Source organism: Pestalotiopsis fici, assembly GCF_000516985.1.
Source record: "Pestalotiopsis fici W106-1 unplaced genomic scaffold PFICI_Scf_13, whole genome shotgun sequence".
NCBI lineage: Eukaryota > Fungi > Ascomycota > Sordariomycetes > Amphisphaeriales > Sporocadaceae > Pestalotiopsis > Pestalotiopsis fici.
In genome coordinates, this window is record NW_006917103.1 from 588777 (window position 1) to 605712 (window position 16936).

At 50.2% G+C, this 16936-nt stretch overlaps 5 protein-coding genes across 5 annotated transcripts; 3 read left to right on the forward strand and 2 right to left on the reverse strand.

Moving 5' to 3' along the window:
• Positions 1-3280: 3280 nt before the first annotated feature.
• Positions 3281-4914, forward strand: PFICI_14596 (uncharacterized protein; the record flags this gene model as incomplete). Its single annotated transcript, XM_007843177.1, has 3 exons — positions 3281-3657; positions 3972-4545; positions 4645-4914. 3 exons carry the CDS (start codon positions 3281-3283, stop codon positions 4912-4914), a joined length of 1221 nt encoding a protein of 406 aa, XP_007841368.1.
• Positions 4915-5539: 625 nt separating this feature from the next.
• PFICI_14597 (uncharacterized protein) lies at positions 5540-6708 on the reverse strand (the record flags this gene model as incomplete). The annotated part of the gene is made up of 5 exons (XM_007843178.1): positions 5540-5926; positions 6002-6069; positions 6123-6344; positions 6409-6544; positions 6610-6708. The coding sequence occupies 5 exons, from the start codon at positions 6706-6708 to the stop codon at positions 5540-5542; spliced, it is 912 nt and encodes a 303-aa protein (XP_007841369.1).
• A 3198-nt stretch (positions 6709-9906) lies between these two features.
• On the forward strand, positions 9907-12285 carry PFICI_14598 (uncharacterized protein; the record flags this gene model as incomplete). The annotated part of the gene is made up of 5 exons (XM_007843179.1): positions 9907-9965; positions 10042-10442; positions 10506-10867; positions 10922-10972; positions 11035-12285. 5 exons carry the CDS (start codon positions 9907-9909, stop codon positions 12283-12285), a joined length of 2124 nt encoding a protein of 707 aa, XP_007841370.1.
• Positions 12286-12906: 621 nt separating this feature from the next.
• PFICI_14599 (uncharacterized protein) lies at positions 12907-14960 on the forward strand (the record flags this gene model as incomplete). Its single annotated transcript, XM_007843180.1, has 6 exons — positions 12907-13111; positions 13187-13846; positions 13936-14171; positions 14313-14404; positions 14464-14701; positions 14793-14960. The coding sequence occupies 6 exons, from the start codon at positions 12907-12909 to the stop codon at positions 14958-14960; spliced, it is 1599 nt and encodes a 532-aa protein (XP_007841371.1).
• A 345-nt stretch (positions 14961-15305) lies between these two features.
• Positions 15306-16586, reverse strand: PFICI_14600 (uncharacterized protein; the record flags this gene model as incomplete). Its single annotated transcript, XM_007843181.1, has 1 exon — positions 15306-16586. One exon carries the CDS (start codon positions 16584-16586, stop codon positions 15306-15308), a length of 1281 nt encoding a protein of 426 aa, XP_007841372.1.
• Between the last annotated feature and the right edge of the window lie 350 nt (positions 16587-16936).

Below are 16936 nucleotides of genomic sequence, written 5' to 3' on the forward strand. Positions count from 1 at the left end.
ACAATTATAAACTGAGAGATTTGCGTAGATGGATTCATGCCTCCCATTTCTATCACCTAGGCCTACGAATTTAGTGAAGCCAGCCCCTGTCGTCACTCCCTGAAACCCGACTCCTAGAGGGCCCAACCCGGGAAGCATGTACAATGCAATCAATGAGTGCCGAACACGTCGATTGGGTTCGAGAAGGTGTCGATACTCGCTTCTAGAAGCTCTCTGATGACGGGCCATGCTTTGAACTAGTAGCAAGCCAGGACTATCGTGTTGAAAGATGGATCCTGGTAAGCGGTTGCCGGATAACTGGGGTGACGGACATGTAAGAGCGTGGGGCACCGTGATGGAATTCGTCCTGTCCGTCTTGCATTCGCCGCCGAGAGCCGGAAATACTCATAAAATCCTCCTCATCCTTGTCCACTTGATACCTTCTTTGTGGCTTTCTTGACATCAACCCAAAAAATCGTCACCGCCAGTCCTCTATTCAAACCCGACAGATAATGTTTGGAGGACCCTCTGCCCCTTCATTGCCATGTACGTGATACTCCTGAATCCAACGTACCCCCGTTGCCTGTCCTTTTCACTTTTCTCATTTCCAACGTATTGCACCCTCATCCGCAGCTATACGCCGTTTCAGTCGTCTTTGCTGCTGTCGTTGTGCTCGTATACTGCGGTGGTGGACCAAAACCTTGTGCTTGGGTCTTCACAACCAGCGCACACCCACTGCAGGTGACGTGTGACGTTTCCGTAGCCGTTGAGCGATAAACCGTCGACACCAGACCGGCGACCTGGGATGGGTTGACCGTGAGCGTTGTGGTGCAAGCCCGAGGCCGATGCAAACTGGTGCTTTGGGCAATTTCACCACCAACCGTTGGGCCTCCTGCAGTGAGACTTGCCAACATCAAGCAGTAAAACGCCAAAGGGCCAAGATGAAAATCGATTTGCATTGTGATTCGCTCCGTGTGCTTCAAATGTGGCGACTTTGAAAGGATGCCAGTAGCTGACGGGCTATTCTATAACAGCCCACGAGCTTGTGGATGGATTATTTTGGCAATGAGAAGCACTCATGAAACATGCATCGTTCAGGGCAGGTCCGTCAATACCGCGACACTAGCAAAGTTTCTCGAGCCTGTTTGTGGGCATGCTCGCAAGAGCTACAGGACCATAAATAAGTTTTGGAAGCAACCGAAAAGCATGAACCAGATCGGCTGATTCGATATTGGTCTTGCGATAACCAGGTTTTGTTGCACCAATATGTCCACTGATACGACTCTCCAAGAGTAGGCATCATTATATTTTCTGCATCTGCTAATTCGGTCCCTTCGCTATATCTCAATCCAGGGGTTATGACGGTGACATTTTGTGCCAATAATATGGCTAAATGCCTTGGGTAATGGCCCATGGACACTCGGCGACCGGCAGAATGCAAGATTACGCACCGGCTTGGGTCCGGAGCATTGACGAATTGTGGTTCGGAGGGTAGCAGGATGCATGAACCCGTAAGAAAAACCATGGCATCTGAGTACGTTGATCGTTGTCTCCTTATCGATCTGGTGATTGCCAAGCTTCCTTCTTGCACGCTCCTTGTGAATGATTACTTCCGTGATGTTGACAAGATGCAAGTAAATTCGAAAGATGCACTGCACGTCGTGAGTCGACAACTAGACCTTCGAAGCGAGTTCTGCCATTGGAAAGGCAGTGTATCGCGATGCTAATTTGATTCCCTGGCGAAACCTCAACATCGACTTGGTGTAAGTTTTCATAAACATCGGTATTTTCTCGTGATGACTAAGCGCAACATCAATCATGCTGATACTACTTCTAGCGAATGAGCATCCTCACAACGCGTCGATAATCGCGTGACATCACATTTGTCGTTCTGAATCGCGTTGTCAAGCAAAGTTTCTACGTGATTACATTTAATACTCACGGTGCCAGCGTAAGTGACTACTGGAAGTTTAGTGGCAGCACTCACTAACACGGAAAATTCAACCAATGGAATTGCCCAAAGCCTCGGAGAATTGAACAATTTCCCGAATTCTCCTTCATACCTGTACATGACTCCAGAAACAGCATCAGTCTAACATTTTCCTTTTTTGTCCTACAAATTCGCACACATTATCGTCTTTATCTATCATCGAGCACGGATCAAGAACTCAATAATCTGTCTGTATTTTACATCACAGCCAGTCGCTCCGAGTGCAATGACCGACCCAGCCACGTCCGACAAACCCAGGGTCCGCCGAAGGCGACCCGCAACGTAGGGATATAGGCCATTTCTTGTAATCAACAAGAGCCACGCTGACACTTATTTCCCAGCTCATGCAATCTTTGCCGGAGGAGAAAGATTCGTTGTAATCGTGAAATCCCTTGCTCCAATTGCGTTCGAGCCAAGAAGAGTGACTGTGTCTACGACTCGGAAATCAGTGAACGGCGCCAGCGAACCTCGTTATTGCCGCTTCGGGCAAACACTGGCGCAGGGCAGGTGCCGCGGGATCACGTTGCCAACGCTTTGTGCACGCCCACAACATCTAATTACTCAGATTCCGGGCCTTCATCTATCAGGTCCATCGGTCCGGCGTCAGTCGCGTCACCAACCTCCATCGGCCACGTGGGACTGCCAACACCCGAATCAACAGACTATACTTCTGACAATTCGTCGTCTGTCTTCATGTAAGTAGGCTTGCCTTGCAGGTTTTACTTCAATTCATTGTGACCGTGTATTTGAGCGAAGCAACCCCGCATAGAAAATACGCAGTGTTGTAAGTGGAAGATAACAAGCTTCTAGAGAGGCTACAAAGGCTGTCGAAGCAAGGGCGTTGTGCGACATATATAACACTGATCGCGGCACCATGTCCAAGACTCGCCTGTTTGGTCAGTCTCATTGGATGAATGGAGCTATCCTAGTCAGTCGACTTTCTGGGGAAATCATCCCGTGCTGATTTACTAAAAGAGGAAAATAATCTAGCTTGAGCCAATGTTTGAGAGTTTTGAACGACTTTCTCGCAGCAAAGACTCGAACGCCTTATCACTTCTCAATGAGTGCAAGGCACTAGCAAGGAAAATTAAAGCAAGCAGGGAATCGAGTACAACAATAGCGCCCTCAACATTCTTTCCCCCGAGGGCAGTTGCAGATGAATTGGTCAAAGGCTACTTTCGCACTTTCGAGTCTGCCTTTCGTGTTCTTCACATACCTTCATTCTGGCAGGATTACGAAGCTTTCTGGGCAACATCAGAAAATCTGACGCAAACTTCAGCAACCCCATTCCAGTTGCAGGTCAAATTAGTAATGGCAATTGGGGCAGTTCTCTACGACAATAACTTTTCATATCGCAAGAATGCCATTGCCTGGGTTCGCGAGGCTGAATTATGGTTGTCTGTGCCGCGATCAAAATCTCGATTGACAGTGTCAGGATTGCAAATAATGATACTCTTGTGCATCGCTCGAGAAACGACCGGGCTTGGCGCAGACTTGATCTGGATAACTGTCGGTTCATTGCTGCGGGCAGCCATCAGCATGGGCTTCCATCGTGACCCCAAAAGGCTGCCAAGAACGTCCCTATTCCAGGAAGAGATACATCGCAGGCTATGGAACACCATTCTCGAGGTACGTCAAACCACTTGTCCCAAGGTGCCACCGGTCTATCGATCAGATGCCATCCCCACGTCAGTGAGGAGCGAGGAATAGACATGCTAAGATGTACCAGCTTGCGGTCCAAACCAGCATAGACTCTGGAGGTCCTCCCATGATATCGTTCGCAGATTTTGACACGGAGCCCCCTGGAAACTTTGACGACGTCCAATTGGTAGCTGGCAATACAGAAGAACCTCGACCTGAACCTAAAGCGCCAGAAATATTTACCCAAACATCGATGCAAGTCTCAATCATCTTTCCTTATTCGCTATACCATCATTATAGACTACAGAAATATGAAAAGAGAAGAAGAAACGTAAACAAATACTAATTCAAGTCATTGTAGTGCCATCGCTTTACGGTACATGTTGCCCGTCAGACTCCATGTTGCCAAATTCCTCAATGATCTCAATCCGAGAAGACATCAGTATGATGAAGTCATTCAGCTTGAAGTAAGTCTGCGCGATGCTTACAAGCAGTTGTGCAAATCTATCCAAGGGCTACAAAACAGTAGTCTTTCGCCTTTTGATTCTCAATTTCTGGATTTCATTGTTCGCCGTTATTTTCTTTCTCTCCATGCCCCATGGTTTGGGAAGTCTCTCCAAAATGCAGCTTTTGCCCATTCTCGATGGATGGTGGTGGAAACGGCGACCAAAATCTGGCACATGGTTTCCATGGATGGCGACTTGGCCCTCTTTACCAAATGCGCAGCCGGCTTCTTTCGATCGGTTCCAATACAGGCTTTCTTGAGTGTTGCCATTGAGATCCTGACCCAGCTGGAGGAAGACGAGAGTCTTGGCCCCAAAACGCTGCGACCTGACTTGCTGGCGATTCTGCATGGGTCGAGAGATTGGAGCTTGGCGCGGGTTGAGACTGGAAGCACCAACATTAAGGGGTACATGTTGCTTTGTGGTTTAATTGTGAGTGGTCACACTCCTACGTTTCATCCGACTGTGATGAGTTTCTCTTCATGTTTCTCTTCATATTTCGTCCAGAAAATATCATCTAATATCCTGCAGGCTCATATCGATGCCAGGCGCCAAAGTCTACCTAGCGAAGAAGTGCATAAAGCCTTTGCTCGCAATGTTGAAGGGGCTTTACATACGTGTATGTCGGTTCTTCAAGGCATCAGCCAGAAAGAGCGCCCTCAAGATGAGCCAATCGAAGTCAATGACGGGTGGGAAATGACAGGTTTGGAATCCGTCGTCGCAGATGTTGAGTCATTTTTCACATTTGCCCCAGGCTGGCTGGTGACAGACACGCCACCGGACCTGACCATTTGGCAGTAGACTAGTCGCAGCATGCCGTACAGGTTGGCTCTTTGCGACTTTTGCGATATTTTGTCCTGTCAATATGGTTTTTCATTCTTTGGGGAAAAGAAAAGCATCTCGTTTTGATGACTTCATCAAATCTCGGATGAATGTACAGTAGCTTTTGTCTTTTTATTTTCCTCTCCCATGTCCACCAAATCGACACCATCCCTTTCATCAGCCCAGACAGAATCATTTTGATTCCTCGAAGTGTCGCCTTGCTTGGAAGAGATCTTGCCACTCAACGTAGAGCCATGGCTTTGTTTCGTGCCGGTCTGAACATAGGATTTTGAACCGCGCCATCTCGACTGTATCATGGCAAGGAGAACGCGCAGCGCTGGTAGGCAGGCACAGACTATACTGACATAAAGCTCAATAAGACTCCATGTCCCGCCATCCTTGTAATCCCCTATGGTCTTCGTGTGAGTAGACGATGAGATAATTATTGGGGTGACTGAGAATTCGACGTCTTACAGGTAAAATTGACCGAGCTTGAAAACTCGATAAATGTGTGCATCCGAATTGCACTAATGATTGTTACACTGAATGCAAGAGGTACCATGGTCAGTATTAACCGCATCAAGGTCCCAGCGGGTGCATGCTCTTACAATATCCCCAAGGAAAACATGGCCATGACAGTCAGCTTCCTCGCCACCGATAGCTGCAGCCCCCAGAGCGACTTGAGCGGGAGCCCCAGGACAATGAGGTCCAGAACCATGTTGAGCGCGGCGCTGATCCACGCCTGGGCGTTAATGTTATTGCACCGGCCCTCGACATTATCGTCGAGCTGCAGCCAAAAGTAGCTGACGGGCTGGCACTGGAACGTGGTGGCCAGGAGAAAGGCAAGGGTGTAGGCGACGACGAGGCCGACGACGATGAAGACGGCTATGCGGAAGCGCTCCTGGGGAAAGATGCGGAGCATGAAGACGAGGATCGAGGCTTTTACTAGGCCGACGGCGGCAAAGTAGAAGAGTTCTGCAATCAAATAATACTATGGTGGGAGGAGTCAGCATCCATGTTGGTGTAAAAGAGCTATGCAAAAATAAATTAAAAATTGAAAACTTACGAATAGAGCGGCCTCGATATCAGCGACTGATAATGTCCAAATGTCTCTCCCAACTCCATGGGATGCCGCTTCTCGCGGATTAGCCCATAATATCCTAGGCAATGGAGTATAGATATCTTACCAACAGGTGCCAGTGCGCTGGCAACAATTGTGCAAATCATAGTGACAGTGATGAGGAAAGAATCCCATCCAAGGCCACCGCCGCCATAGGACATGTTGGAGGCAATGCGTATGAGAAAGATAATAAAGGTGAGACTGCAACCAATGATTCCCACCAGACCTTGGTTGAGACTGTTGTCTCTCACGGGCTCCTGGCACAATGTTGCTGAACCGTTCTTGGTAGCTGTTATCGGGATGATCGTCAATACCCTACAACTCATCGTTGTCCGATTCTGGGGTCATCTTACCTAGAGCATCAACGGTCGAGCAATTTGCAGTCACGCACACTGTAAGTTTGCTATTGAGTGGTGCGTCGTGGCAGAGACAGTCCACATCTGTGAGTTCACAAGCCGACACGGGTACCAACTTGGCCAAACAGGTGATCTGTAGACACTGGATTAGAAAAATGGCGACCAAGTTGTTCTCGTATATCCCTGGACAAGACTTACGGCACATTCTGGATATGTCGCCAGGGCGAGTGAAACCGGATCTACTGTGGCAGCTACAGTAGCAATGCAACTTGCCAACCACAACAACACAACCCGCATCGTCGCCATCATCTAGTACTGAAATTTGGAAGATGGAGTAGTCCAGTGCATAGCAGAATATTAGGGTCAACAATAACAGGACATGGACGATAAATAAAAGTGTTCAAGTCATCAATGGCCAGCGTTGTATGTAATGTGATGTGCTGCTACCCAGTACCAGCATTTGCAAGTCGTACAAGGCACATGAGGCACACACAATCCAGACAGGGTGAGTAGTGGCTATTCGTCACAGATCCTAGACAGGGCCAAGGTCAAACAAAAACTACTTGGCGCATATATGAGAGAATGCACATCGAGAGCCGGCTCCGAAACGGGGCGAGCATCTTCCTGTATGGCCGATGATGACTGATGAATGACTCGGCCGATTGAAGATTTTGACTGCGACGTCGTATTACAGATGGTCCCTTTCAGACGGTAGAAGCTTCTTCTCTTTTCATCACCATCATTGGGCATGCAAGGGGGAAAGGGTTCGCAAACTTTCGCAACTTCGCAAGCCCCAGTCTCTATAATATCGTCAATCTTGCCCTCCCCCTTCCCCCACCCAACGGCTTTTGTCCCGACTTGTCCAGGCCCCCGGCTCTCGGCCATGTCACCGAGCAGGTGGAACGCAGCGGTCTTGCATTGCAACTCTGCTTACTGCCAGGTACGAAAGTACATGTTCCTATCCAAGATCACAGAATCAGGTCATTTTTGGGAGATCATTGCCATTTTGGATTCTTCGCCTGCTGCGCCGTACTTGTACAGTCCCCATCATCAACCTGTCAAATCGTGTTCCTGCAGTCTGTGCAATAGTTTACCTTGCAGTTGGAAAACTCCCAAGAATACTTGAGATTTAAGACAGTTCCAAGCGCCATGGATATGTTTTCCAGGGTTATTTAGCAAGACCAGAAAAAGAAGAAGAGAAAAAGAAGTCGAAGAAATCACATGGAATGGTCCCAGTTGTGTCTTTAATGTAGGCAAACACATTACATCTCGTACAGGGAGGGTCATCTTCGGGACATTTACAGAAAGTAACGATTGACTAGACCGCCAATTGTGGTTCAATGATGAGGGCCTTTCCGTTCCATACACAGCAGCGCATACTACATACAAGTATAGATGGACATTTGTGCCTTGGACATTATTAGCCAGGGTAGACCATGCTACCTAGGTATAGTCTGGGCGAGAAAAACAAGGGCACTGGAACGTTTATCCTTGGCCCTAGGGAATCCCCCGTGATCTGAGGTTTAGGTATATCAACCTAAAAAAGAGTGGTGCTACGCGCGGGTGGAGTAACGGCAGATGCGTTATTCAATACCAAAAATGCACGCAGCAAGCATACCCACCCTTGCCCAGAAGTCAGGAGTGGTTCATTGCTCTTGCATGGATAAACTCGTTATCACACACATAGTCTGCAGAGTACATGTGCAAGTAGAATTATGATTACCTTGTCTAAGGCTTGTGCGCATAACACAGAGGCCCAGTCTCGAGCATACTTGGAGGTACAGAATATGAGCAGGCATTAATTCCAGCCCAGGCCCCTCTGACGAGACTTGGCGGCTTGCCGACTCTAGCGGCCCGGGCCAAATTACCTAAGGACTTTCCCCAGTGTCAAGCCCGCTGTGGCGCGAAGGATTTAGTTTCGAGGTCGTTGCTTGGCCATAGAGATGCTGAAATTACAGTTGCGCTCCAAGGGCTCTTAGCGGTCGGCTGGGGCATCATGGATGTTGGTATTCGCTTCCTCGTGGGGGGACTTTGGACTAGGTAATTTGTCAACCTTGGTCTGTATGCGTGGCTGGCGGATATTCTCTACCACAGAGCGCTTCTGTCTGGCTCAAGTAATGTATTACCAGGCTTTTCTGTCTCTCACTCCTTTTCACGGCGACAAATAGCAGAGCACTCCGAAATGTATTGCCGGCCGTGTAACCCATTAAACACGACCTCATCAACGGCCCGGCCCTTGGCTAGAGGGCATTTATCTAGCCGCTCGACCTCTGAATGGCTGCTGCGCCTAAAGGACAAGAGCCCCTAGCACCGGGGAACCGAGCCCGTAAGGGTTTGTGGCTAACTGAACTAGGTGGCTCCGATGCCGATCTCGCACCCCCCAACGTCCCCAACGAATAAAGGAAGAAGCGCAACAGCCGGCGAGAGCCAAGATTGCTGTGGACATTTTCTTCTTCTTATTTCTTGCTGACAAGTTGCTGACAAGATTTTCACTTTGCAAAAGAGCACAACTCCCACCATGTCCTGCGCCATGTTCTAAGATGCTTCTAAGATAGCAGCTTTGTAGGGACGTACAGCAGTCATTGGAAACATCATACGTACTTCCAGTGGGTGATAGTCTTCTGTGGGCTGCGGCCTGCCAAGATCAATGGCTGCTCAACTCCAACAACGTCCTTGAAAGCGGCATGTCAAGCGAAATTGCACAAGAAAACTGATCAAAAATGTTCGTGGTGCCACGAAAGACCAGTCTGTCAGGTCATTGGATAGAAAACATCTAACCCAAGCCCAAAAACATCTAACCGAAGCCCAAGACTGGGATGCAATGCATCATAACTTTCGACATGGCCATCCTGGCATCATTCGATATGCAATCATCAGCCACAGTACAAGTGCCTATGGCCTCTCTTGAAATTCATTCAATCAATAACGAACTAGGCAAAATAGCACTTGACCGGCTCTGGGACGGTCGTATCACTTTCAGGTACACCTTTTGGGCCACCGAAAGCGAACTAAAAAGTCTTCAAGTACTATAGTATCATGATTGGGAAAATATGCTTAAATGACTACCGAAACAACTAAAAGTATGCCACAATTTCACGTTACATTTTCATGACCTGCCAAAGATTGACAGCTCCTACTCTGTACCCAGGCTTTCACCATGCCCCTCTCATCCCCTGCATTCTTCTGAGCGGACCCATGGGACCCTCAGATCATCCACAGCGTGGCCTGTAGGGTAGTTAAACAGTAGTTAGGTAAGTACGGTAGATATGGAGTGCGTACTATGGTGGGTGAGAGGGACCCGAGTATGCATACTCCTCGCTACTTTGGGACATGATCGTCGCAAATCTTAGGTCGCAATTTGCGAAGCACGATACCCTCCATATTTGAATGCTTTCGTCTTGATGTTGTGCGACACAATGAATCTTCTGGCCTTCTTCTTACTCAGCTCAACCCCAAATGTCTGTCCGTTAGACAAGCCAAGCCAAAGATTCCAACATGAAGTCTTTCGCCTTTGCGGCGCTTGTCAGCGCTTGCGGCTATCTAGGCACTACAAGGTAAGTTCAAATAGATGCAGAGACAGATAAACCATCTCTCGAGTCTAATCATTCCCAATGGGCTAACGGCGTAAAGTGCCTCGGTCGCGGTGAACATCACTGTTCCCCGTGATATGCCATCAAACTCGTACCCTCCCAACGGACCCCAACTCACACCCGGTCCTCCTCCGAATGAGACGTACGAGTACATCGTCGTGGGATCTGGAGCGGGCGGCTCTCCCGTGGCGGCTCGACTGGCCTTGGCCGGTCACAGTGTGCTGCTCATCGACGCCGGCGCTGATCATGGCCGCATGCGCGAAGTCGAGGTACCCGCCTTGAGTATCTGGGCCTCGGAAAGAAGCGATCTGAGCTGGGCCTTTTTCACACATCACTACGAAGGAGAAGAGCAGGCGGTTAGGGACAGAAAGATGACCTATCGTACAGAGAGTGGTGATTTCTATAGCGGCACCAACCCGCCCGAGGGTGCTGAGCGACTCGGTGAGTAATTGCAGTATCTCGTAGGTTTCAGGATAAGGACATCTACTGACACACTTTGTCAAGGCAATTACTACCCCCGTGTCGGCGGCCTAGGCGGATGTACGGAGCACAATGCCATGCTCTCCATTCTGCCAGCCAACAACGATTGGGACTACATCAAGAACCTCACTGGCGACAGTAACTGGGATGCACAAAACATGAGAAATTATTACAAAAAACTCGAGAACAACCAGTACATTCTTCCAAATGACCCTACCGCTCATGGGTACGGTGGATGGCTCAGCACGCAGCTCACTCCTATTATTTTGGTTGCTCAGGACTTGAAGATCATTTCTCTCGTGGTGGCTGCCGCTTCCGCGATCGGTGTCAACACAGATGATCTGGTAGGCAAGGTGTCGGACCTGGTTGATGGGTTGCTCGGAGCTGTGAGTATACTGTTGTGACCACGTTGAGTGTAGTAAATACTAACCTTTATAAAGATTCTGCCTGGCAGCCCGTCGCTTCTCGGTCTGGTCGACGGTCTGGGAAAGGTGAGTATACTGATACATGAAACTGATTGTCGCTGCTTTTTGCCTAACTCATTCTTTCTTAGTTGCTCCTCAACGACATTAACAACGACTCTCCCACTAGGGACAGCGATACTGCTCTGGCCCAGATCCCTCTAGCCATGCACTCTCCCGACTACCGCCGGTCTTCGCCGCGCGACTGGGTCTACGACATTGCCACGGCGACCAACTCTGACGGCTCTAGAAAGTACAAGCTGGACATTGCCCTCAACACCCTAGTATCAAAAGTCACCTTTGACAACGCGACATCTAGTGGCAAGCCAAAAGCCAATGGTGTCGAATACCTATACGGAGAGTCTCTGTACAGAGCCGACCCCAGGTCCGACCTCGAAGGCGACGGCGGTGTCGCTGGCAGCGTGTCCGCCACCCGCGAGGTCATTGTATCGGGAGGAACCTTTAACACGCCGCAGATTCTCAAGCTCTCGGGCATCGGTCCTGCCGACGAGCTGGCTCGCTTTGACATCCCTGTCGTCAAGGACTTGCCGGGCGTTGGCACCAACCTCCAAGACCGCTACGAGCTTGGCGTTTCCGGCGAGGCGCCCTCCAACTTTTTCATCCTGAGCGGGTGCACGTTCCTCGAGGGCGACGAGGACCCGTGTTACGACAAGTGGGTAGACGGCGTCGGCGCCCTCAAGGGCTCGTACACTACCGGCGGCATCGCCCTGGGCCTGTTCACTCGCTCGTCCGTGGCCGAGGCCGACCACGACCTCTGGGTTGGCGGCATCCCCGGCCTGTTTCAGGGCTACTTTCCGGGATACTCCAAGACGGTCATTGGCGAAAAGAACCACTGGACGTGGCTGGTGCTCAAGGCGCACTCGCGCAATAACGCCGGCACCGTCAATCTGACATCGACCAACCCGCGCGATACCCCCAAGATCACCTTTAACAGCTTCTACGAGGGCGCCGAGGGCGCGGAAAAGGATATCCAGGCCGTGCTCGAGGGTATGCGCTTTGGTATCCAGGCATTTGACAACCTCATCCCCCTCGACGGCGATTTCGAGCGGATATGGCCACCGCCTGAAGTCAGCTCCGACGATGATCTGAGGCAGTGGATCCAGGACGAGTCCTGGGGTCACCACGCCTCGTGCTCGGCGCCGATTGGAGCAGACGACGACCCGATGGCTGTCCTGGATGGACAGTTTCGCGTGCGCGGCGTCGACGGTCTCCGTGTTGTCGATGCCTCCGTGTTCCCCAAGATCATTGGCACTTTCCCCGTCTTGGGATTCTACATGATGGCAGAAAAGGCAGCAGATGACATCTTGGCAGACGCCACATAAATGTGTTGCAATTCTATATTCAGGATTCTCCTACATATTTTCATCCATGTACATACTATTTTTAATAATTAATCACTCATACAGCTGAGGCTGACTGATTCTTACAGCTTGATTTCAATCTGCTCACTTGAAGTTTCTAAGCATGATAGATCATCTAGCCAAGTACGCCGTATGCATCTGAACTCGGCACATCGCGCCGTTTTCCTTGAGTGTTCCCGTCTGAAGATCAAGGGTTCCCAGAGCCAAGACGGCGCTTATGGTCACACCACGGGGAGACCCCAACATTCCATCAATAATCTCTGTCTCTGCAGCCCTTCCCCGCTTTCCATGCGCCGCTTGTCAGCATATATCCGGGGTTTGCATAACCAATAGTACTGCTCTCCGAGACCTTGGCTCGGTGAAGCCTGTCAAGAATGCAGATGCTCAGTATGCTCGAACAGCTTGGGCGGTGTAAGTATTTGTATAGAAATATTAGGCCTCTCAATTCCGTTGCAACCATGCTAGACTTTTGCGCTCACTCGTGTCAAGTATGAACTCGACGACGAGGATTTAATCGTCGTGAACAGTCTCTTTCCCGACTTGCTACATACCGCCCAAGTGCGGCCCCATTTCGACGACATCATGGCGATTATAGGCCACAAGGAAGAGCTCGGAGACCCCCGGGTCTCCAATATTGCGCGCGAAGATAGCAAAAAGTGGTATCAAAAACCCAACCTGCGATCCCTCTATCTCATCCTGGTCCCGTGCGGGCTCGGCGTCGAGTGGACATCCGGATTCGACTCGTCCATGATGAACTCTTTGCAAGCCGTGCCATCGTGGGTTGAGTGTACGTGAGATAAGGAAATTTCCTTGACCTACTTAACATGCTGCAGTATACTGACTTTGTTTCGTACATCTTTAGACTTTGGCAACCCAACCAGTGACAGACTTGGACTGCTAAACGCCATGTATTCTTTGGGCGGTCTCATGGCCGTCCCCTTTGTCCCCAGCACTTCGCAGCTGCTCGGCAGACGCTGGACGATTGCCCTGGGCTCTCTAATCATGTTTCTCGGGGCCGGGCTACAGGCGGGAGCGCGCAACCAAGACATGTTTCTGGCGTCGCGCTGGGTGCTGGGATTCGGCATCCCCTTTGCCATAGTCAATGCCTCGTCGCTGATAGGGGAGCTGTCGTACGAGCGCGAGCGGCCCGTCATGACGTCGCTCTTCAACGCGTCGTGGTTCGTGGGCGCCATCGTGGCGGCCGGCACCACGTACGGCACCTTCCAGATGGACAGCACCTGGTCGTGGCGGCTGCCGTCGCTGCTGCAGCTCGTGCCCAGCATGTGTCAGGTGTGCTTCCTGCCCTTTTGCCCCGAGAGCCCGCGCTGGCTCGTCTCGCGCGACCGCGCCGACGAAGCGTTTGCCGTGCTGTCCAAGTATCACAGCGAAGGCGACAATGGCGAAGAGTTTGTGCGCCTCGAGTTTGCGCAGATTCAGAGCACTTTGGCCCTGGAAAAGGAGACTACCAAGGCCTTTATTTGGGCCAATGTCTTCCGCGATGCTCCCATGCGGCGACGGTTCTGTGAGTTTTGTCCTCATCAGTGTCAGCGCGAGCTGAAACCAGACGAGAAGCATGAGAGTTGCAGCTGCTAACATTGGTGCCTGGTACAGTGCTTGCCGTAACAATTGGCTTCTTTGCCCAATGGAGTGGCAACGGTCTCTTGTCTTTCTACATGAAGAAGATCTTGAACCTAGTGGGAATCAAGGATAACTTGACGGTACAAAAGATCATCTTGAGTAAGAGCTGTTGGGATCTCATTGTCGGTGTACCGATCGCCATTACGGTGCCACGCATCAGGCGCCGAGTCGCGTTTTTGACGTGTACTATTGGAACTGCGGTTGTTTATGTGAGTTATCTAATGCATGCCCCTAAGTTCTAATCAGCCGTATTCAAGTGGTGACTGAATCTTCGGCTGAATACAACATGCAAAGAGTCGAGGCGTACATATTTTTGAAAGGGGATTGGCTAATTGATGATGGATACACAGACTGTGTGGACAATTGCTTCGGCTCGCTACGCCATACATAATACAGCCTCAGCCGGTATCGCTGTGCTGGTCTTCATCTTTGTCTACTCGCCGTAAGTGAAAGGAACTGATCGACTCCTTCATGGCTCGTGTAGACTAACCGATTCTCCAGCTTCTACAATATTGGCTGGAATGCCCTGGCCTATACATACCTTGTAGAGATATTCCCATACAGCCAGCGATCTCAAGGCATCGCCGTGGAGCAGCTCGCTGTCCGTATTGCCGTCTTCTTCAACACCTACGTGAATCCAATTGCGCTCGATGCGATTGGTTGGCGCTACTATATCGTCTATTGTGTGTGGATCCTCTTTGAGATTGCCACTGTCTACTTTCTCTTTCCGGAAACAAAGGTGGGCTTGATTTTATATGTGTTGGTGGACTATAGCACATGCAACATGTTCAATCTTGCGGTCCAGGCTGACAAAATCCACCACATCACAGGGCCGGTCACTCGAAGAATTGGCATTCATGTTTGAAGGAAAGGAGGTGCAGGCAAAGCAGAATCAAGGAGTTGATAAGCAGCTGGAACTCGCACCAGCCATTGGATTGGATTCAATTGATCATCGCGAGTCTGGTCCTGGTGAGAGTGGGACCCGGAGCAGAGTTTGAGCTGAGCTGCCTGGGGCATTTGATTAGGCTTCTGAGGCTTCGTAAGTTATCATGTAGTTGACGGAGTTTGTCGGAGTTTAGTAGGAGTTAATGCAAGGGGCGGGATCTCTGATCGTGATGGCGGCGCCCGCGGATCCCAGCAACTGGCAGCACCAAGTTGAAGATACTGCAGTAACTGCAGTTCACATTTCGGCCAATTTGGTGAATGAAAGCTGTAACAGAGGGACTTCCGGGTCAGCACATCCAATAACAGATATGAAGAAGAGCAGCACATGTTGGTGGGCACCCGGTTTTCCGCAACAACGCCTGCGCGGGGCGTCGATGGCTGCCAGCGTAAGGACAACATTATTTTATCGAAATCATCTGGTACTCGCAACTGTCCCTCCACGTCTGGAAGCCCTGCGTACCGCTTGTCTTGATGAAAGCATCGCCCAGAAGAAAAGTCCCTATTCGCCGAAAGCTTGAACCATGCGTGGCAAGAAGGAGTCCTCTTTGACCTGTCAAAAAAACACAAGTAAAAGATTCGGGCTGCTCCGTTGTGTCGAAATGGGCATAGCACACGTCTCGGGTGCCGTTCATGGTTGTCATAATGAATTGGCCATGCATGATGTGCTTTCCTTCGTACCATGGCTTCATCGAGACCGAAGCTGCACCGACCAGAGCCTCCAAGACAAGGTTTCCATCAAGGCAGGGGCCGTAGGGATTGATTCCCTCTGGCTTGACCCAGGCTTCTACAACTCTAGTTTCCTTAGATATAGGCTCAATGTGACTTCTTTCTGTACTCCAGAGAACCATGCCATCAAGTGCGGCCCAACTCCACGATGGTGCGCGGTATTGAGTTGCCTTGTTCAGCACCCTCCAGCTCCTAGGACCCCACGCAAGGCCGCGGAGAAGATCTGCGCTCCAGAGGCCCGCGAGATACTCGCCTCCTATGAGCTGGTGTGCCTCTTCTGCGAAAGCTGAAAGGGCATAGAGTCGGTCTTTGCCAACAGTGTAGAGCCTGCCACTGTACTGGACCCCAACTGCCTTGTACCACCCAGAGAATGCCGCTTTGCGCGATTCTGTTGCATCACGGGATTCCACGGGAATATATCGATCGGGTCGGATGAGTCTATGTAGGCCAGGGCCCAAGAAGGAATTGGGCTCTTTGCCCGCACTTTCTAGTCGAGTCTGTGTCTGACATGCAACGATGGCCTGCTGGTAATTATAAACTACCAATCGTGTAGAGAGAGCCGTCTCTTGGAAGATCCACGCCCTCTTTGTCGTTGGTCCATCATTATCCCGTGATGAAGGAATCAGTCGTCTTGCGTAGACATAAGACTGGGTGCCATTGGTGAAACGCAACTTGACATGGGGTGTGATTATCCTCCCATCCAAAAATCCTTTCTCGACTGAATCCGACAATGTCGGTTGAATGGTCAAGAAAGCATTTTGATAGATGCGATTCATCTTTTGAAGCTCAACCTGTTTAAAGTCATCGTCGTCTTGGATAATACATAATGCGTCGATCCAGATGTATTGATAGCCCAGCTCTCGAGTGACATGTATAGCATCTCGGAGCGCCTCAGGGAGACAGCTTGTTGCCAGCTTGTCTTGAAACGATAGTAACGTGTTGGTCGTCAACATGACTCTTTGGGGTCCGCCCCAGCAGTAACTCATGGCAACATAAGTTCCCCTGCACGTCTCATCGTTATGTACAAGCCTAACATTCTCTTGATCGTGAGATGTGCCCACATCAATGAGGAATGATGGCAGTTCAACTTCTATATTCTTGGCACATTGTTTATGGTTGCTCAAACAATCTTGAATTGCGCCCCGAATGAAGTCGTACGTCTGGTGCGAATTATGCGAAGAGGCAATCTCTTTGCTGATGATGGAATTTCGGGTTTGCTCTCCTGTTCCAGGTGGCGATTAATTTCGCATCGGGAATGGGAAGTATTTGAATAATGTGTGATCGGAACTAGTGATGACTCACC